General features: G+C 39.9%; 1 protein-coding gene across 2 annotated transcripts in view; it reads right to left on the bottom strand.

Annotated features, from left to right (window-relative positions):
* Positions 1-22,400, bottom strand: part of OGFOD3 (2-oxoglutarate and iron dependent oxygenase domain containing 3) — a 44,957-nt gene that overhangs the window by 15,830 nt on the left and 6,727 nt on the right. For both annotated transcript variants that reach the window (XM_074607514.1, XM_074607513.1), the window contains 5 exons: positions 20,440-20,515; positions 19,461-19,503; positions 13,053-13,117; positions 12,421-12,477; positions 4,625-4,778 (listed from right to left, as the gene is read on the bottom strand). In XM_074607514.1, the coding sequence (XP_074463615.1) occupies positions 4,625-4,778; positions 12,421-12,477; positions 13,053-13,117; positions 19,461-19,503; positions 20,440-20,515 (395 nt within the window). The remainder of the gene's footprint in view (positions 1-4,624; positions 4,779-12,420; positions 12,478-13,052; positions 13,118-19,460; positions 19,504-20,439; positions 20,516-22,400) is intronic.

The raw sequence follows: 22,400 nt of genomic DNA, 5'->3' as shown, positions 1-22,400 counted from the left end.
AGAGGCTGCCAGGAGGGTTAGGGAGATGGAGAACGTATGGCAGGGAAGGAGACTTGAAGGTTTGGCTTCTTCAGCTTAAAGAAAGGCTGAAAGGGTATTGCTACCCATAAATACATGGGAATGGGAGGAGAGGGGGAAAAAAAATAGCTATAAACTGATCATGAACAAGTTTAGGCTAAAAAAAATTTTCAAGAAAATTTGCACTGAAGTCCTGGAACAGCTCTGATGTAAGAAATCCAAGGAAAACAAACCAAAATTGACCTTATGGCAGAGCCTGACAATTCTGTGAAGTATGACAGGATCCTCGCCCAGGCAGGGGACTGCAGAAATCTTCAAGTCCTGCATCACTTCTATTAGAGAACATTATAAGACTATACCGCTGTCAGAGTTGAGCATGCAACAGCCATTCCATTATAAATCAGACATTTGAAAGGCTCAGTTCCAAACAAATTCCATGCAAGATGAAACTCCATATCTTAAGCCAACACTCCGTTTGATTTAGATGCTTATAAATTCAACAAGATTAAATGAGTCATTTGGGTGATTTCAGGGTTTCCATTCCTATGTAATAAAACCCAAATACGTTTTCGGGAAAAAAAACTAAGCCTCAGGGAAACACAACAGATCTGTGCTACTCTATTATGCAGTTAAAATATTCCAAACCAAGGACATCCAGATTGAAAAAAATATAACTGCAATAGACTCTGCAATACAGGGAAAAAGGCAAGAGTGACATTTGTGTGCTTCAAGAAGCCTATAACTTTGAACCAACAGTGTCAGACTTTGAAATAAAGAACGTGTCAGATTCATTTTTCAAAGGCTTGATTTTTACCTTTCTTTTGGAAAGAGTAAAGGGGGAAAAAATTCTGAAGTCTTCTAGGAACAACCTTCACTGTTCAGTTATTATGCAGAAATACGTGAAGTGGTTTGTCCTATCCCAAAGGGAAAGCATAAATAATGATACAACGCAAAAGCATCCAACAAACTGGCAAGTTTTTTTTAACATGCTCAGTTTTACTGATTTTTCTTCAGCTCCCTAGTATTCACACTTATTTTGGAGGCCACATACTTCCCTAATCTGAAAAGTATTTCCTACCTCAGATCAATAGCAACGCATTTTTTTCCCTTGCTTTCAACTGGAAAGTCTGGAAGTGGTAAGTGAAACTTAGTTTGTTGGAGAAATTAAAATAGGAGGCAGGCTGACTGCCCTGAAGACAACCTGTGAAGAAGACAACTTCTATCTTATTTAGCCTTCTCCAAAGTATTTTCTGACCTACTGACCTTCTACTTGAATTCTGTCTCCTGCACAGCCCGATTAACTATAAATACTTTTTTACCTCCTTCTAAACACATAGCAATATAGATACAGATATACACGATGTACACCTACAGTAGGCTAAAATTAAATGTAGATATATTCCACACATACTGTAACGTTTTCTCTAAGCCATGATCTGGCAAACACGTACGTGAACGCTGCATCCCCAGATAGCTCCGTTCCAATTGCACTGAAGGGGAAAAAGATACCAGACTTTTTGACACAAACACAAGTTTGAGAAGAGAGGCATTAGAGGCTTGTTTGTGCAGCAAGGAAAGCGTTCAAATTAACCCCTTGATGCCAGTTCGAGTGAGTGATGTACAGACATGAAGGCAGACAGCGTCCAGTAGCATTGATGCGTGATGATGTAATTTGGACTTTCATGATGGACATGAAGTGAACGGGATCAAGGATGTATCTCTACCAGACCCTATTTAAAGCATCATTAGCCTCATCCAAACTCTCAATTTTCAACCAGGCAACACAAACAACTAGCATTTAAACCCAAGAAGTAACTGTATTATCTGGCAATAGTTGAAGTCCTTTATCCTAGATAAGGGATGAGCCACTGAGCTGGAGCAGTTTCCACACGAATGATCCCAGCTCATAGTGCCTTGTCCATCTCTCTCCAACACCCTCTGCGCTGGCAACAGCATTTGCTCCATGTGAAGACCAAAGAGTGAGAAATGGACCCCCAAACCATGAGCTCAAGAAGCACTTACAAGTCTGCTCTAGGTCTGGATTCCACAGCACCCACAAAGCCCCTTCTCTATGGCTGAGGACCGAGGAAGTTCTGTTCCCTTGTGGTCCCCCCCAAAAAATGAAAGGGAATTGATCCACACAGGGCTCCCAGCTCAGCATGCAATGTTGCTGTCACGACAGCACAGACAGCAGCCCAACTTTGGCACACTCACATGCAATCCTTACTGCAAGAACATTCTTGAACAAGAATGCTAATAACCACACTAAAATACATTCAAACCTGAAATATAAGTTTAAGGCGCAGACACAGAGCACTGCCATGGTTTGAATGCTTTCGCTTTACCTGTACTGGCAACTCACTGCAGAAGTCAGCCACTATAGAAATGAAAAATGGTCAAGCTACTTACATAAAATAAACAGGATAAGCTACAGTTTTAACTCCCGGTGTGCTCTAAACAATACTTCTCTCAAAAAATACCTTGAAATTTAGCATGTCACATCTTCATATTTTGGGGGGCCAAGTTCTACGCGATTACAAACATGGTGTTTGGTAACTGCCCCAAGTGGAATAATTATCTCTTCACTGCTGTCATAAATCAGACTACTCAATTATTCAGTATAGAAACTATTAAGGTTTAGGTTACACATAGCAAGTTTAAGAGCCCACATTTTGTGTTTGTTTTGTTTTTGAAGGTGGGGGTGGGTTAGAAAAAGCCAAGGCCAATCAGTTGATGTATGTGGTCCCTGAGCAGACAGCCTGCGAGATAAACAAAGTGTGGACAAAACAGATAGATAAAACCAGCAAAATGTCTAGCCTGCTGTCCATCATGTACAGGCAGTGTCAGGATGCCATAACAGAGAAGCAGCTTCTACAAAGGAAATAAATTATCTTCATGGAAACAGATCTGCTTCTGAATGACAAAATAACTTGTACATTAAAGGAGAAATTCAGGTAGAAACACTTAACCGTAAGGTTATCCAGCGCCTTATTCATTTACCAATGCAAAATGCATGCACGAAATAGTAAAGGGAATATTGGCAAGCCTAATGCTTGTGCAGACACAAATCTCATTATAGGAATAAATCCCAGTCTAACATTCTAAAATACGCTTTTTTGGGCTGAAGTAAAAAAAGTGGAGAAAATAGCCATCAGCTACTGAAATTTACTGCTTTCTTTTCTCTTGTGGCAGTCAAATTCAGTTCTCTGACAGAGTGGAAACACTATGAGGAACGTATGAATTTACTGCACTGTACACAGACAGAATCCCTAGTTTATTTGGCATCTCTTGGAAAGGAGGGCAATGCGTGATGGAATTCTTATGAACCCCCCCAGCACAATTTGCTCCCTACAACCAGTTCCCACCAGCACTTAGTCAAAAGAAACTGTATCTCAAAACTAGTTCTCTGGTTCTAGGTCCACTCCTATTCAACGGTTACATCGCAGCTTTTTAAACAAGAAGCATCCAAAAGCTGCTCTCATCTTTAGGACTGCAAATTACACCCTGCATTACTTTCTTCTTTCAAAGAGTGGCTGTATCAGTTACCACTGTCACCACATTTTCTAAATGTAAGTGGCTTCTGCCTACATGACACGAAAGGGCACAGGACCTTACACTAATGTTACGAGCAACAGCAGACATTGTTCTTCTCTCAGACTGACTTTTTCCAGGAAATATTTTCAAAGCAAGGAATATTTCTCCGATTTTTGATCTAGATGATTCAGGTCATAAACTTCAAAAGTACACTGCCCACATACAGACTCTAGCACTGAGGCGTAACTTAGATTTTGATGGGATAAGTTTTGGCTCCATCTTGGTTGATCCATGACTCTAGAGTGACTCTGATTTTTAAATCCTGAAGACATGAAATGTGGGTATTCTGGTGAGGGGTTTTTTTTGATTGTTTAGGTGGTTTTGTTTAGGTTTTTTCCTATTTGATTCTGCTACACTGCGTGGAACCTTTGAACTCAGTTAAATTCAGAAATAAATGATTTGGGATTGGCATTGAGTTTAAGTCCATTGAGAAATGCGAAGTATTAAGCTACGAGCCTACAGGTAGAAGACTGTGCAGTTAAAAGAAAGTTGCAATACTTCCATTCTAAAAACAAAAAACCATCCAATTATTGAAAGAGGGTTGCACATCCCCATTGAAGAACATGCAGTAGAAGTGCCTCAATTCACATATGAACAAAATATAAGTGTTAAGCATTTATCAAGAGGCGCAGATCAACTAACAGACCACTTGAAATAGCTCCCGCTAGACCTAGCTGAAAGTGATACCCTAACTGGAAACGTAGGTTTGATGAAATGGAAACACTTTGTAGGTGCAGGTCAATTTAATTAATGTTTCTGACAAAAAAGATTCCCGAGTAGTCGTTCATGCAATTTATTAATTCTAGTAGAACTAAAGTAGAGAAAATAAGATAAAAAGGAATGTAATGGCCTATGTTTCTAAAACTCACTTACCCTTCCATTAGCTTTATCCTCCAAAGGATTTTTACAAGCACCAGTTTTCAAACATGTTTGACTGATTAATGTAAAATGACTTCCAAACAATCTAATAATAACAGGAAACATTTGCATCCCATCTCAGCCTCCTACTTACCTTGTCAACGTGTGGGTGCCAGTATTCATCGTGTGTTGTCTTGGCTTCTGTGTTGTTTATTCTCGAGAAGAACGTTGGCTTAGTCAGGTACATGGAAGCAGAGCTGATACCAAATGCCTGAGCAATCCTCTGTTGAATTCTCTGTCTCACATCGCTGCAAAGAACACAACATGCTACGTGACACCCCTCTCCTGCTGCTTCTGTATTCTCCTTCATTCACCATTATCACTTCTTTAGAGCTCGGCTTCGTCCTCAGATGATAAATCCTGGGGAACATATACCCATACTCTCTCTCTTATTTTGCCTTAATACAGCAGATCTACTACATAAAAAAAAAACAAACAAAAAACCCCAGTGTTTTGGGTTGGTGTTTGTTGTTTTGCCTTTTTTTAAGTCTCAGAATATCAAGAACAGTAAACTATCTGTCTCCTGTGGCCTAGATTTTAAAATTTCTTTGTTAAGCAGTCTGTTTTCCTGAAAAACTCCATGCATATCTCACTGTTTATTAACTACTGAAAAGATTAAAAACTCTTTCACATATGTATTTTTAATCCAAAGCCAGTAACTAGAAAGTTGTATTTTCAAAAAGGGTTGCCTCTGAAGAGCCTTCAACTATTTTTACACTAATTTTAACTAACCAATGAAGTCCCTGGTACCATGAAACTCAGGGTTCTCTGTCAACATACATATTGGTATCACAACCAGGTTTTCCTTAAAAATGAATGCAAGATGACCTTCCCAACTATTTTTAAAACATTTAACCAAACTATTCCTATCTGGGCTATTCCTGTGTTTCTTGGGATACAGGAAGAACAGGATTTTTATTTTTAAGATAATTAAAGTAGAAGTCTAGTAATGACATATGTGTTACTATACAGAACTGCTTATGTAGCAACATACATCTTTCAGGACAAATATTGCTGCATACAGGGCTATCGAGAACTGCCAGCCCTAGTTCAGTCAACAGCACTTTTAAAGAGAAAAAAATTTGTGATTAATGAGGAATACCACTGGCAAATCCACCAGTAAACACATACGGCTAGTATTTAACTTTGAGGGAATTTAAAAGACAGCAAAGAATGCAATAACACAATGAGAGGAAACTAAAACATTGGTGGTTTTTTTTTTAAAATGTAGTCCTCTATGCTTCTTAAAATCTTTATACTGTTTTCTCCCAATTTTAACACATTCTTAGCTATTGCATTAGCTTTCCTTTTCTTCTGTGCCAGGTGCTTCAAAAGCAGCCCACAAATGAGATACTCTGAGTAAGCACACTTCTGAAGTTGTGCATAGAATAACATTAGTAGTTTTGCATCTTTTCTGCATCAGACATTTCTCCACCGGGTAGTACTGAACTTCAGCATAATTGTCAAAAAAAGTTTTTCCCAAGTATTTCTCTAGGGAACTTAAACAGTGACTAAGCAAAAGTGATAGAACTAAAGCCAAACCTACAGTGTTAGGTTGTGAAAGTCACCTCTTAAAAAAAGCTATTTCCACAAGTACTAAAAAAGTCCTAAATAGTCATTCTGTTCACATCTTGTCCCTCACAAATATTTAAAAAAAAAAAACACATACAGATTTGATTTTTAACCTGTCTCACTTTACATTTCTAGGGCTCTAAGCTTTAGGAGTCAAACCAAACTATTTCACATGTGAAGTATCAAAACCATTAAACCAAGTTAGAGGTGAGCTCTTCAGGTGTTTACATGGCTGCATGAACCGAGGTTTCAAGTTGAGAGCTACACAGTGGGAGAGTCTGTACAACTGACCTCAGGAAAGGATCTACAGGTCCTTCCTCATGCCAGTGGGAGCCTGATCTCTGTCTTTTTTCTTTCCAAGAGACAGGATTTCAACAGAGGCTGCCTTATGTTTCCCAAAAAGCATTAAATGTAATTACTCATTTCACTTCATGATGAATTGAGGGCAGCTGGCACTTTGAACAACCCAACACAAGAATTAATAGCCTAACCCACAAATACTAAAGCAGCATATTCCCTGGCTCTGAGACCGGGCAACCACTCACACCAGCCAGCTGGAACAGATCTACTCTGGAGTACTTGGGCCACAGTCTTGACATAACTTTAAATCTCCAGTAGTTGTATTGCTCTCTAAGCAGCACCGCTTCCTCTTTCTGCCTGATTCCTTTTCCACTTTTAAAAGCTTTCTATTAAGCCTGGATGTCTGGTGTTTATAAGGCTCCGTTAAAGCTTCACTCCTCTTCGAGACTTACATGCAATGGCTTTGGGCAAGACCACATGTTTTGCAAACCAAGTAAGAAGCAAAGCTACTCAACTCTTCCCGAAAGACAACAACAGCAGCCAGAAGTCTACTGGTTTGGACCGGCCAATGGGTTATCAGAAGAAGAGGAAAATAAACTCAGTTTAAGTATGCTGCCAAGAGAAAATAAGCATATCTTTCATAAGACAAGTTTGTTTTTTCCTGTTTATAAATCAAGTAGGCAGGGAAAGTAATGGAAGACAGAGTAATGAAGCAGTTGAGGTCTAAAAGCATGACTTTAGGTGCTACCCTGGTCTCATGCAAGCAGTTGCCTTCAGCTGACCGAGGTAGCTGGGTTTTGGGTATGTAAACATACCGCTGGCCTCTTGCTTCCCTGTGTCCTATTGGCTTTAAGTATAACTTTTACTCACAGTAGCTTCAAGCGCATGAGGTGCCAACCTTGCGTTTCTTCAATTGACTCGTGTGCTCCTGCTTCCCTATGAGCTGTCATCCTCCATATCACAGCATCACTCAAACTTAAGACAATCATGGCATATATAGCAGACTAACATGAGTTTTACGCACATAATTTGCCATTCAAGAAAACAAATGGTAAGCTATCAAAGAGTCCCACTGATTGTAACTTCTTGGACTAGGCTTCAAAAAACAGGTGTTTCCCCTTTGCACTTAGAGCTGTGCTAACACATAACACAGACACACCATGGCAGCACAGCAAGCTTATAGCAACAGCCTTTTCCTCCAAGAAAGGGATCAACAGGCAAAAGAATACTGACTATTCACACCGGAGCTCAATGAGCAAGAGAGGTTAACTTGTCTGTAATAAAAAGTTGAAAGTAACGAAGCAAAAGTTTTTTTCCTTTGATGTGCAAGGCTGCAAAGTCAGAAAAAAGTTAAGTCTCAGGGGGAGAAGACACTTAATCTTCTAGCTTGCCTTCAGTGCTCTCAAACATATTTGTGAGAGCTGATGAACAACCAGATTATTTTTTTAGGGCCTAATCCAGCACATGCTGAAGTCAGTAGGAAGTCATTTATTAATTTCAATGAACTCCACATCTAACATGGAAAAAACAAGCAAAGTAACCCAAACTCATATACTGGTCACTAGAAACAAGACCCCTTTCCCACAAGCTTTGTCCTTAAGAAAAGCCCTTCACAGGATGGCCTTTCTAAAGGGAAATGGTAGGGACAGAATGGAAATATTCAATCCTGGATTTTTTTTCTTTCCTATTGTACACACAACAAAAAATACATGTCATCTACATTGCTGTAAATTGGGTATGCCCAAAGTTCAGGCTTGAATAAGAGGTAGAACAGAAACCTATGTAACATACGATAGAGCAAAGAGTGACAGGCCATCTCAGCCTCCTTATTTCTTCACATCCTGTGGATGCTCTTAAATTTTTCAGCATGAAATACTATCCTGACACACAAAGTGCCATCCGATACACCTCCAACAAATGCCCAAGCAGTTTATATTTAATACAAACTATTAAACTGGAAAAACTGTGCCTACAAATATGCACAACATTTATTACACTGTAATGCAGTGCAATAAATAACCCAATTATAACTAAACTAAAAAAGGCACACCAGTCATGAATAAACTGCAGATTTCCACTGATGTTTGAATGAATAACCCATATGGCAGAGATTTGCTGAAAACAAGCTCCAAAGAGCGTTACCTTTAAGTGCCTAAATGCTTTTTCTTACTTAAGTATGTACCATACTGCTCAAAAGCTCCGGAAACTCCATGAAATTGCTAGTTGAGTCAGCACACACATTATTTCTACACATACATGGTGTTTAATACCTACTTTCTAATAATGTGACATCAGTCAAGTCAACTATGTAGGCACTATAACCTAGAGAAGAAAATGTAAAATATGCAAGGGAAGACTTGTTTCTCAGTGCATGTGAATAACAACCAGGACTTCTGACTTTGTCATAGGTAAGTGGCTGCCGTTCAAAATAAGTTTGAGAAAGCCACACGAAGTATAAAAGAATTTAATGCTTAATGTAAGGGGTGGTGGAGAATTAAGGTGCAGAATACTGATCTTATTAGAAAATATTGCATTGCAGTACTTTGACTAACGACAAGGAGATCTTGGCTTGTAGCTGCCATAAGAACGTGTAAAAAACATCCATTTACAAGTTTGGCACCAAAGGCAAAGATAACTGTGTGCTGCAGAAAGTATGTTTTGCAGGGTTCTTCGCAATGATCTTGGGTGCCCTTCGTTCCACACGGTCACATTTACCGCTTGCAGGAGTCACCAACAGGTTGACGAACTTGTTAGTGCAAACACGAACTCTGCTTCGAGCTCCGTAAGATGTCTTGTGTCCCTCTTCGCGACAGCAAATTAAACACTACACATAGGCATGACATGTTTACCTTGCAGTACGAGCAGAGGCATGACTTCTTTTAGAGACCAGCGTGTTCCTTAGAATCCTACAAAGCACGTATCTGAACACATGCGTCTGTGTACTCCAGCTCATTCTGTGCCCAGCATGTGCCAAATACCGCACTTAGCTGTTTTCAAAACTAGCATAAAGTCACTTTTTAGCCTACAAAAAAAAAAAACCAACCACTCTTCTGTACAGCCTGCTTTCCATTGACTTGGCCATTTCAACAGTTACCAATACCACGACTGCACGTTTTTCTTTCGCTTACCTGCTATTCCAGATGCAGCCTATGCAGTCTATTGGTAAATTATTTAAGGACAAACATGTTGTACTTCACGTGTAAATCATGTGACAAGATAAGGCACATTTCAGCTTAGAAGGTGCTATCAAGGAAGGAATGAATGAGCCCAGGAACTCTGGCTACCTTGGATCTGGTACAGTAAAAGCCACAGTGTTCCCTCAGCCACTTCCGATACGCACCCAGCAGAATCAGGAGGCTGAGGCAGGAGCATCCCCTCCCTTCTTGATCCTGACCCACTCATTCTTCATACTTTTTCCTCCATGTCCCTCATATATCAAAAACTGTCAGGAGAGCTCTGGCATACTATAGCAAGCCAGGAAGTACTTCTTCACACTGGAGAATATAAGCATTCATTTTCATAAACACAGCAACTATTCTATCACTCATGCCGCTTAGGGCGTACGCTGGCTCTGAGCAGATGTCCTAAACAGAGCTCTGCTACAGCAATAAATATATGAGTACAGCACCCAAGTCAACAGTGTAAGTGACAAATGGATCCCTCCCAGAACCCATCAGTAGCAGCCACTGTATATTTCATATTATCCAGTGACTCGGTTCAAAGTGCACAGGCCAGACTCAGGGAAAGGCAGAGGAGAACTCCCTGAAAAGGTCATATCATCACCTATAAAAGCAGATACTGAAGTCTGTTTTGGAGTTAGGGTGATGAGGAAGAAAAAAAAAGCCAATGAAGTAGCTACAAGTCTAAGGAAGATACAACTTAAGAGAAAGGATGTTCGCTAACTTGTGAAGTTGCCAGCTTAATGGATCAGCGGCAGCATAAAGGACTGAGTAAGAGAACTAAAAGTGCCACAGAAAAGTTTCTATAAGATACAAGCTCTGCCAAACCAGCAAAAAAAAAAAAATGCACTGTTAGAAGTCACTTGCAAAGTGTGATTCAAGTATGGTGACAGGAACGCTCAAAGCTTTGCAAAACCACACAACTTCTCCAGCCCCCTCGTCAGCATCTCTGCACTGTTCCGGAGAAAAGCACCAAAGGCGGCAGAAGCAGACAAAGCAACAGTCTCCTGCAGCCAGGAAGTTTTAACAGAAATCACACATGCAGAATAAATGAAGGGAGAAAGCAAACTATCAGCTCTTCCTCTGCTCTTTCTATGCCTCTATCTTTATAAGTTGTAAAACTCTTGGAATAAATCTTTGATAGTGCCATTTGCCACTGAAGTCACAACCCTTAAACCAAGCCTCCAGATTTAAAGGTCTTTCTTCTGGATAAAGACACTTCTATTATGTGAAACAAGAGGAATTGCTGTAATATGCCTAGCAGATGGTGGTTAAAGCATCAGACTACAAACCGTAATTGATTCTGAAGCAACATAATTTTGACAGAGACAGTTTAGAAACCAGCCTCCTGGCTCAGAATGCCTACTCGGATTTGTTATTATTGCAATCAGTAATACTTAGACATGAATTACATTTAGTTATTTCTCTCCAGAGTGTATTTTTAAACTGATCCTGGTAGGTAAGTGAAAGTAATGAAGATAAATGCTCCCAAGAATAGCATAAAATCATTCATTAAGGACATACAGTCCATGTTAAAGCACTTAATAATATATTTTGTATGAGATTCATATCCAGCAGACTAAAACATTCCCTATATTGGCCTGAAATACCAAAGGAATATTGATATTGCCTAGCAGCTGTCTCATCTTACAGTGTAAGGATGAGAAATCCATAAAAATTAGTGAAAATCTGAATGTTTGTTTTCATGTGAAACAAATATTCTTTGGCAATACACTCCCTACACACACACTTCTACAGATTCTTTAATCTTCTACAGAATGTTAGGCAAAACAAAGACTATTTTCAAAGTATTCTCTGCTATTTTGGTGAGGCAGAAACCATGTATTTTCTTTATATAGTCAAAGTTCAAAAATAATCAAGGAAGTGTCTCATTTTTTGTGATTTTGGGGGCAGAAGTAAACGCGTTTTAAAGAAGTTAATCTATAAAGACAACAGTATCTAAAAATGGTTATTGAATAGAAATAAGCTTCAAAGTGGTTGATATTTAAAGACAAATAAAGTTACTACACTAATAAAATAAACATATTTGGCTACTTAATATTACTTCCACCACTAGAGGGAGGTCATATTCCTTCACAAAAGCAAGAAAAAAAGGCAAAAAGAGTTAAAATGCTCAAGGCAGGTACATTTTAAATTATGAGAAAGCAACTGAAATGTATAACTAAAGATTTATTGTGTCTAGTCAACAAAGAATGCTTGTTCCTAAACTTTGGCCACACACCTTCACAGACACATGGAACTCATTACATTTGTTGTCTTCGTTAAGTATATGAGCAGGTCTCCAGGAAAGCTCAAAGGATCAGATGCCAAAGCTATTACATTATAGCACTATTTCATATTCTGAGTTCTTAAGGGGAAAGTATGCTCTGCTTCTCCAGCCAGAACATTAGTAATTTGAAGTCCTTCCACTTCCTGCTTTAGCATTTTTAATGCTTTGCTGCAGTTCACCCAAAAAACCACCAAGTTCCTAATGCAGTAATAGTATAGGATTGTCGTTACCGTCTAGTACAACATCTCTTGGATAACATGTGTGCTGCTACCATCACTCTGGTTATGCTTACACCATCAACACTGTCCTGACATTGGCAATGCAGCTAAGTTCAAAGCAACAAATGTTATTTATCAGGTAGCCACCAAAAGGTCCTTTTACTTATTTTCCTCAAGGCATCTTCATTCTCACAGAGATCACTATTTTGAGCTGCAAATTCAATTGTATGTCTGAATCCAAAGCATAATTCCCTCCCAACCTGCACTCTACGAAAAAAACCCCATAAAGTTATGTTTTGTGGTTCAGTCAGCAATTACTGAAAATCTTTACCGATATAATGCAAAATCCTCTTCTGTGAAGATGTCTTGAATTTTGTCCCCAAAGTACCTGAAAAATTAAACAACAGTCTAAAAGAGGAATTGCTGAATCAGACAGTCATCTGTGCTGCACCCACAATCAATAAATGAAAACACAATACAAAAGAAATCCTACAAACGTTTTTGAGCGTGATGTTTCCAAAGCATTGCTCAAAGATTAAATGTTAAAAAGATTAAAGGATCAAGATGCAGCAACTGATAATGGAATTCCCCAGGCACGAAGAGTCCCCTCCCACACCATGAAATAAGCACATGGATTCAAGTTTTTAAGAGTTCAGACTATTTGATTTTTTCCACCGCTGACAAACTACATTATAACCATGAAAAAAATACTATTATTTACTGATGCAAGAAGAACTCTGAAAATAAAGGTAATGGTAGCTTTCAAAGAGCCCAGTTCAACAAAAGATCAGTTTTCACGCCACAGAAGTTTTTTTTAACTGGTCATGGAAACTGGTGAATCTAACCAACTCCTCCAGTTTGTCATTACTAACTCCAGCCCACTGGGCTTGAGGAATCTGAAGAGGCAATGAGCCCTGAAGTGTAGGATAACAAGAGAGGCAGCAAGCCACCCTCCCGTTTTACCTGTACAGATTAACAAAATGCTTCCCCAGTGACAGAGCTCCAGAGTGCAAGTCCAGAATTGATGCCTGCAAAAAGAAACAAAAAAAAGTAGGAAAGAGAGCATGAAAAGGTTTTATCGTTATTTAGCTATGACCTTTAATAACTGTCCCAAGTTGGCTCTCACTTTCCCCAGCCTACCAAGTAAAAATATTAGTTTCTAGCATTTGGGTTCACAATAGTAACGCTTACTTTCAACTACAGACCTCCCCCAGTTTGCTGTATGGATGCACAAAAGATTAAAGCAATATGAAGAAAGCACAGGACTGCTATTCCCAAGATTCAAGTCTGACACAGAGATTTGCCAGAGTCTTCCTCCATGGGCTGGGAGTAAGACACCGTGTACCTGGATCCCTTCTTGAAGGCATTTCCCTCCCACACAAAGATGACTAATTTTCCAATATTTGTGAAGCGCTCAAATAGCAGCACTAATATTTATCTTGCCCAACATTTGTTATTAAAACTTCTCCTTCACCGTGAGTTCCTGTGTACTTCTCATATTTAATACGGCCATAAAAGTCTGTTTAAAAGAACAATTCTAATTCTAAGGCTTACTAAAGCCAAACTTTCTTCTCCCCAATTTCTAAACCGCTGTAAAAGAAAACCAAAGAGTAAAGAGTTTTTACATATGACAATTCAATCCACTTCATCCAATTCAGGCCAAACACTTCTGCTGAGCTCCAGACCAAGCTAAAGAGATTAGTATTCAGATTTGCCAGGACAGAGCACTACTCTAAATTATTTCTCTAAATTGAATAAAGTACACTTTTGTATCTCAATCGCTGTCCACAAAATACACGTTTGTTTTGCATCAGTTAAACGGTATTTAAAAATATGACTGCTTAGTAATATTTTTTTTTTTATACACAGAACTATCACGTAGCAAACAGTTAATTAACCTGACCAGCACCAAAGTAATGACACCTTTGATATACAATATCCAGGCAAAAGCACTCATCTTGGAATTTAGCATTTCTTGAAGCACCACATACCATTCACATTATTCTAACAAAATCCAAACAACAATAATACCACTAGGTGAGCTGCCTGGAAAGAACGATAACTTCCATCTTACCAGCAAGAAGAATTCCTGGGCATGGTTGGAACAGCACCGTTAGAAGCCACTTTCTGTCTTTACCCAGAGGCAGACCGGGTAGGGAATGAGCTGCAGAACTCATCAGTGCCTGGCCACGTCAGAGCTGCAATGCCAGGCTGGGGACACGGCTGCACCTCCACCCTGGTCCCAAAGCACCCTTCTTCCTCCTCCTCTGGGTCAATTTGGAGGAGGACACCCATGACCATCTCTCAGCAAAAGAAAATTGCTGCAGGCTCAGTTGCTCTGAGCTTCAGAGCTAAATGAGAACTCCACTAAAATCTCATTTTAAAAGGAATAACGTCAGCCTTCTTTTAATAACACACAAATCATTTTAATGACCCTTGAACAACGCTTTAAAAATACATAAAGTAACAAGCTATTCAAGTGGACATAGCATGAGCTTTTCAGACCTCCCCTTCCCATTGAAGTTCCCCAAAAGCTCCAGAGGACTGTTCGGGAAACAGGTAATCTCACACTTCATGCAAGAGCAGCTCTCGTAATAAGCTTTACTCAAGCTTCAGAAGCAAAATATTTTCATTAATTGGTTTTGGTTCTGTACCATAATCTAAGCTACGGCTAGAAGTATAAAACTGCTCCTGTGTAGCTTCAAAAATATGCTTGTGGTCACACTGAAGCAGATTATAAGGAGAAGTAGCAGGACATGTCTAAAAAGATGATTTTTTTTTAAAATTGCCTTTCAAATACATTTGACTTCTCCAAACATACACATTTCTTCTTATTCTTCAAGCACCAGATGATTACAGTTGGGAAGATCCAAAGTGACCAAATGAATCAATAAGAGACACCCCCAAGAACTATAGATACTCATAGCTGAAAAGATAACAGCTACAATACAAAGCCTAGAAAGGCCAGATGAAGACAACTGAAAAGGGAATCTGACAAAAAAATAATATTTTTCAGGGTTGTTTCAGACAGGGGGAAACAACTGAGTGCCAAACATCGACAGGGACTTGATTACGCATGAGCACAGAGCTATTTGTTTAACAGCTACCTTGGAGAGAAACTGAAACACATTTATTTTGGCCACTGCCACTTCAGAACATTACGCATTTTCAGCATCATTTCCTACACTGAGACAAATACCTTGGTGGAAGCCTGTGTCAACACCGTTACTTCACGTTCAGCTATCTGATGAAGCGTCAGCCTGCAAGCCAGGCCAGCGTTCCCAGGCTGAAAGCTCTACAAGGTTTATCTACAGATGGCAGGAACACTGCAATCACGCATACCCACACACCTGTTTCCGAGACAGTGCTTAACAGAACTGCCACAATATCCTTGTTTACAGAACTCTATGGAAAGGAAATTGAACTGCCTTTAAAAAAAAAGTACATGTTCTTTTGGACCTTCAACCTTGCCAGTCCCACATTCTCCACCCTCTCACTGCTAAAATGTTTCAAAGAGAACATGCAAATAACCACCGTTTCTCAGCCTGTGGTAAAAGGATGGTTTTCCCCATCTTACAAAGCAGAAGGCCCTGCCTTTGATCCTCACTAAAAAGGACTCCCAACCATTAAATATGCATTTACTTCTACAGCAATTCCTCCACCCCTTGAAAAGTTTTAAGTGATACTTGTAAAGGAAACAGCACACCGCCCAAAAGAAAAAAAAAAATGCAAAAAAACCCTTACTTCTATTTGTCTATAGAGGAGCTGGCAGCACTCAGAACCATCCCCATTCCTCCTGGGGGAACGCTCACACACTCGAGCTAAGAGGGAAGAGCAATGGAGGTTCTACATGGTCACCAACTCCCAGGCAGCATCAAACTGGCCATCACTGCAGGCAGTCTTACGGACCCTCGAAACAATCCCACCTGGAAATACCCTTCCCTACCTGAATCTTGAGAGCAGACAGACAAGGGTTACATTCTTAGGGTAATGCCTCTTAAAAGTTACACTGAGTAATTATGAGACACAAGGGTAACCAATCTAATTTATGCATCATTCAGATTGCAGGAGGCAGAGATTATTACTGTGGAAATTAAATGCACTATTTGGCTCTGGAGTCCAGTACAAGTTCACACTAAATTCAGACTAGCCACAGCCAGCTCCTGTGGAGTTAAGTCCAGTTACCCACACCAACACACCGCGGTGGGCAAGCTGAAAGGCCGCTGCCAAGCATGTCTTTCACTCTCACAAGCACGTGTTTCCTAAGGGCTATCAGGAGGCTAATTAGGAAGGAAGAAAACCGTGCAGCCTGTTGTGGAGGTATAACCACAGGACAAGTATTAGGCAGAGGCTTTCTCTTCCCCCTGGAAAGGCAGAGCCGACAGCGGTTTGAGGACGGCAGAGTTGGGTTGGGAGGGCTGAAAGCAGAATGAGGAGGGATGCGGTCTGCAGAACCACTGTTCTGCGCACAGCTCAGCGGGCCCACAACAGAAACCCTTTGGTGGCATCACAGTTACACAGGTTGTTTGAGTCTCCCAGAGATTCAGAAATTTAATTTTCCCCCTGCAAGAGGGAGCTCTGGGCAGCTACTCCTGGCAATTCCGCCACCACCCAGGAGACAGACTACAGCTGGCTGGCTGCACCAAGGGAGTGCTTTTCTGGGGCTTCTAAATAAACACCAATAGACCTGATATCATTTACACTGAAGAGATGTTATGACGGCAGCACCTACAAAGACGTGAATGAGTGAGTCATGACTAAAGTGGGAACGCCAGCAGCGGCAGCGTGCAAGAAAATATTAGGTAGGGGAGAAAGGGAAAGGTCATTATCTTTATACAGAGGAAAAAACCTTAAGCTGAGGCAAACATCAAGAGAACTAATGTGATTTATACTCTGTTCCTCATCACAGAATGTGAAACTATTTCACAGAGACATACAAAGGAAAGCAGGATACCGGTGGAGAAGATGCTCCTGTTTGGATTCTGTTCAAAGTTAAAGTAGAATATTACGATGGCCTCTTCTAGCCTCACTCTATGTGTGTGTAAATAAAAATAAACCCAGGAAAAATTACAAAGAAAAATAAGAAAGCAAGCTCAGCATGACAACTGGGGCATGACTCCTGGGAGACTTCAATAATTCAGATGTTTGCCAGGACTTTCTCAACACAAAAGGATGGAAAGGGAAACAAGGTTTATTGCTATACTTCAGTGCTCCAGGGAAGCAGAAAAGGCAGCAAACAAAGGGGGGAGAGAATTTACAGTCACAAACTGCAAGTTTAGGTCTTTAATAAATTATATCCAAACACACAGACACAAATCCACTTCTGCGTGTTCAAAAATATAACAGGAAAAAAAATACCAGATGTTGCTTAAAAAGGGGCTAAGAAGAAATCAGAGAATGAAAATGCAGTCTGTACCCCAGTAGAAATCTGAAGAAGTTTTATTTGGAACAGTAGAGAGATCAAAGTGGCTAAAGAAAGAATTAAACAGAAACAAGGAGTTATTTAAGGAATTTTTAAGGAAAAAAGTAGTCTTAGAATAACAGATATAATTGGACAGAATTATCCAAACACTCTAAAGCCTAAGAAATTTAAAGCAACAAGCCAGACCTAACCCAACAGGCTTGAAGCTTGAGAGGCAGACAGGCAGAGTAGGTAGATGAAGTAAGACTTGGAACATTTTGTATGCTATGCACATAAGAGATTTGAGAAGATAAAAGGCTCAAATGAAGAAAGACAGTTTCATCTGTACTTCATCAGCACACATCCATCAGTATTTAATGATATCTGAGAGCCAAGATAGCACTATTGGGAAAAAGTTCACTCCACAACACAGGGAATACAAGCACGCACATCGAAAAAGAAAGAAGAAAACGGGGAACAGGCATAAAAGAATCTAAGTAAAGAGACTGTATTTAAAGGCTTCTCCTAAACGCGATCTCCCAGAAACACTGGTCAGCTCTTGTTTTTAGCTTCTTTCAGTGTTTATCCACTATTTTGGATAAGGCCTCAATGCAAAAATACACAACTTTTCTTCTTGCAGCTTTCCCTAAGGGGTAACAGCACGCAATAACTTTTTCACGTTTACAGATTATGAGAAATGTGAGAAGGCTTGGATGAGAGCCCAGACCTCTCAAGGGACATCAGATTCCTTAACACACTTACTTTATTGCAGCCATACAGTCATCTCCCCACTAACACCCCCACTTTAAAAAAACCTCACAGTGATGTTTCCAAAATGATGGATGGATTTATATTTGTCTGATATTCTGGCTTGTTGTCCAGTAAGCCAGCGCAGGACCTCTGCCCAGCTCTGTGCATTGGGCAGCAAGTTTACCTCCCCTCACGTCTCTTCCAAGCTTTCTCTGCCTCAGTTTCCCCAGTTCCCTGACCCCCAGCTGGACATTAGCTTTCTGCAGTTGAAATCCATGAAGCTGTCTGTGTTATACACTGCCCTTCTAATCCCCTCTTTGTGGAAGTCTAAGAAATAAATAAAAAAAATCACATATAGGTCCTAAAAGAACAGGATAGGAAACCCACTCGATAGCATGAGTGACAGGAGTTAAGCCGGAGCTCCCGAGAGGCAGAGTAATCTAGGCAAAATGGCAGATTATGCAACCACAGAACTGAAAAAAAGCCAAGGGACTCTGACAGAACATGCTAAATCTTTTAAATATATTGTTTCAGATGGTCAGCACTGCTCAAATTTCTCAGGTTATATTTTTTGCAGGCCTTCCTCACCAAGCATAAGGACAATAAAGTCTTATTTTTTTTTTTTCCATTGAAACCTTTCTCCTTTTCCGCTAATGTATGTCCTAATTCAGCAGATGCCTAAAAAAGCGATTGTGTTTACAAATACTCAAGAAACAGTTTCTGTTCATACACAAAAACATCCTGAGAACAAAGAAGTGGGAAAGAAATTAAAACAAACGTGCTCGTTAAAGAAGCGGGCTTGTTTTTGTTTAATGAATATTATTCAAAAGTCTACTTAAGACTTACGTGTCATTTTTTGTCACTACACCAGACCAACGTTTACGTGATGCTGTGAACCACTGATTTAGTTTCAGAAGCGAAACTTGAACAGTTCTGCTATAGTAACTGTTTCCAGATGGAGAAGACAAAAATCAGTTCAAGAGAGGCGCTAGAAATAACTAAATTGAATAACAGGAAATGTCAACTGTATTGTAGAAGTCACAAATTACACTGCTAGCAGAAGTAGTAATAGAAGATAAAATAACCTTCCAAACAATTTTTTTTTTCCAAGTCTGAATGGAAAGAAAAATTCTCCGTCTCCTCTCCTCAAGCCCCAAAAATGCATTTATAATCTTGCCTTGGCAGTAAAAGAATGTAAGAAGTAACAGGACACTGCTCACCCCTCCATCAGATCCTCCCAAGGACAGTCCCCTCTCTGCTATTCTGCAGGCAAAACAATAACCTCAATGAGAACTGAAGTCTGATTACTTTGTCCTTTAATGTCATTATTTACAACTTGTAACTCTTCAGTAAGTGGTATTTGATGCATCAGATATAACCTGATTGAGTTAATAGAAGCTGCCATTTATTTGAGACCAAATCTTGCAGCCTATCATAAAATCAAAGCATCTATGTTGCAGAACGCTTCAGAGCTTGGAGCCCCCCTTCCATAAACCTCCCAAAAACATTGTCTTTCGAATACATTCTGGTCAAGATTAAACATTAAAAAACCCAAACAACAGATCATGTTTCTTAGGGGAAGTAAAAATAAACTTGTCCAACGCAGAAATGATCTACCAAAATCAGGAGCCCGACTGAATTTGAAATCAGAGTGGCCAGCCCGACTAGTGAACAAAGCACTTGTCCTTTGCCTATCGCTTTGAGCATTACAGTGATATTCCCCACTTATATGATTATCAAGTGCAAATCACACTCAAAGAGGCTGATAACTTTAACTGCATAATTTGGCAGTGTCCCCTACTATTTGATTAAAACTCACCACTTAATGTTTATAGAGAACAACAGGGTCAGCACTAGCTCATAATTACCCAGAAAGACTCAGCTGAAAGGAGGCTTATGTTGTTTTGTTCTGTTTTTAAAGGCCAAGTGGAACAGAGGGCCAAGTGAAAATCCTTTAAAACTTATTATTTTCCTTGTTTTCTCTACAACACTCATGCCCCACAGAGCTAGGCAGGCTCTGTATGAAAGAGACCTGCCTCCACTACAGCAAAAAATGCAAAATAGCTTCAAAAAAGTTTAGCGTTTTAACCAGTTTAACCCATCCTCCTTCAGCTAATGAGCTTTGTGCTACACCTTAGACACTAGCGCACTGTCATTAAAGTAAGCGCTTGTAAAAGTTAAGAGCTAAAAGACAATTACCTACGGATTCTTTCAGCTTCTTCCCTTGTGATTACTGTGTCGGTCACACCTCTTCCACACCTTCTAGGAGTGCACCCTGGAACATACAGAGAAAGAGAAAAAAAGAAGCGATCATCTTTCAAACAAAGTTCAAAACAAGTCTCTATTAATATTCTCCTACTCCCCTTTCAGATTCACAACATTCAGAAGGGATATTGGCAATCTTTTTAGAGCACCTAAACTACAAGAAAGTGACACCTCCATTTTGATGTGTTCTGCACTGCAGTTATCAGAGGAAAGACTAACCAGCCAGCGTCACTGTTGCCTCCGCACAGACTCAAGTCCCCAGGACTCATCTAAGCTGCATCACTTTCCCTGCTATGGCTGGTTGGTATAATTCAGGGGAATTACACCAACTAAGCTGACAAGTTATCTCCTCCTATGTCCATCACGCAATCCAACAGAATGCGGATGATCTGAAAGGAATGAATCCTAATGCCCACAGCAGCACAGCCACTGGAGATGCGGCTGTCACACACATCCCAGAGCCTCCAGTGCTGAGGTTAGGCAGAATGCACAGCAGTCCTGTGCCTTTAAGAACAAGCTACTTTTCCTGTTGATCTGAAAATAATTCTTAGAAACCTTAAGTTTGTAACAAATTCTGGGATTACAATTCACTTACTGATGTTCCTTTGCACTTCTGCCACTTCAAGCTAGAGAAGACTGCCTTTTTTAGCTAGGTGCTGTCAGACACACGTGTATCTCAGTGCACATGCAGCAAGACAGATAGACCCAGTGATTTTTCCCTTCTGCCCAGGGCCAGTAGAGAAAACAAAAGTTCCTGTTCATATAACAGGACTTTAAAAGGAGGATGATCTAAAATGATTTAATCTTGCACTCTATTCTAGCCTCCAAACAGGCAAGGCAAGAACTGGAAAGCTCAACAGTGCCACATGGATCCTTCCATCTCAGGCTGGCAGTTCCAAAATCAGCCAGGATCTCTAGCAACTAAACCCCCTTAATATCATGTGTCCATATACAAAGTGTTCTCTATTACAGTCCAAGTAAGTCTTCAACTCAGACAAAGGTCCAGTCCGGACCACTCCTCAGTACAATACACAACATGAAAAGAGTTCCGCCCCAAAACCACAGAGTCTTAACAGGATAAAGAAACTCAATTGTCCTGGAGAAAAAGTGAGCTGCAGGAGACAAGACATACTTGGATGCAGACTGCAGTGGACGTAACAGAGCACCACCATGCTAATAACAGAAAAGAGAGAACGTCACTCAGACAGGGGCGAGATCACTACTTGACAAAAGAAAAAACTGGAAGAAATGGCTAGAACACAAATAGTTCAAGCCCTGAAGAAGATACTACTAATAACAAGGGCTCCTGAATAGGTATAGGATCTTTATGTAGTATCAATACATGCTAGTTCACGTATTAACACAAAGAACTGATTTTAACTTATCTTTCAGTGTTCAACCCTAAATCATGCAGGTTATTAACAGATTCCTGTAGTCAAGCACTAAGAACCAATGTATTTGTCCACTGGAAGTCACTGGGAAAAGCAATGGTAACAAAAAAAAGCAATGAATTTGAACATTCCGACCATACTGCCAGGAGAATAAAAGCATCTTATTTCAGACTCGCTCAACCTTCTTTCCCCCAAACACAAGTCAAAAGGAAACAAATAACATTCTGTATGGGGTGTCTATACAAATATACCTTGAAGGGCAGCTTTTTAATATGAGACATTGCACAAAATTGTCTTGAAGCACACAGCTTAGACATACATAATAAAAAAAGTCTCTTAAAATTCACCACTCAGAAATCCAACATTCAATTTTAAAGGCTCATGGGAAAAAGCCAGCAGTAAGAGTTCCAGGTGATGAATATATGAAAGTTCTTGTAAAATCAGAAGTCTGGACCACAAAAGTCTTTAGGCAAGAAGATCAATTCTGAGCCACCAGAGACCTTG

This window comes from Larus michahellis, chromosome 14 (assembly GCF_964199755.1).
Source record: "Larus michahellis chromosome 14, bLarMic1.1, whole genome shotgun sequence".
Lineage (NCBI taxonomy): Eukaryota > Metazoa > Chordata > Aves > Charadriiformes > Laridae > Larus > Larus michahellis.
Note: the sequence above shows the minus strand (reverse complement) of the source record. Positions and strands in the feature narration are given on the sequence as shown.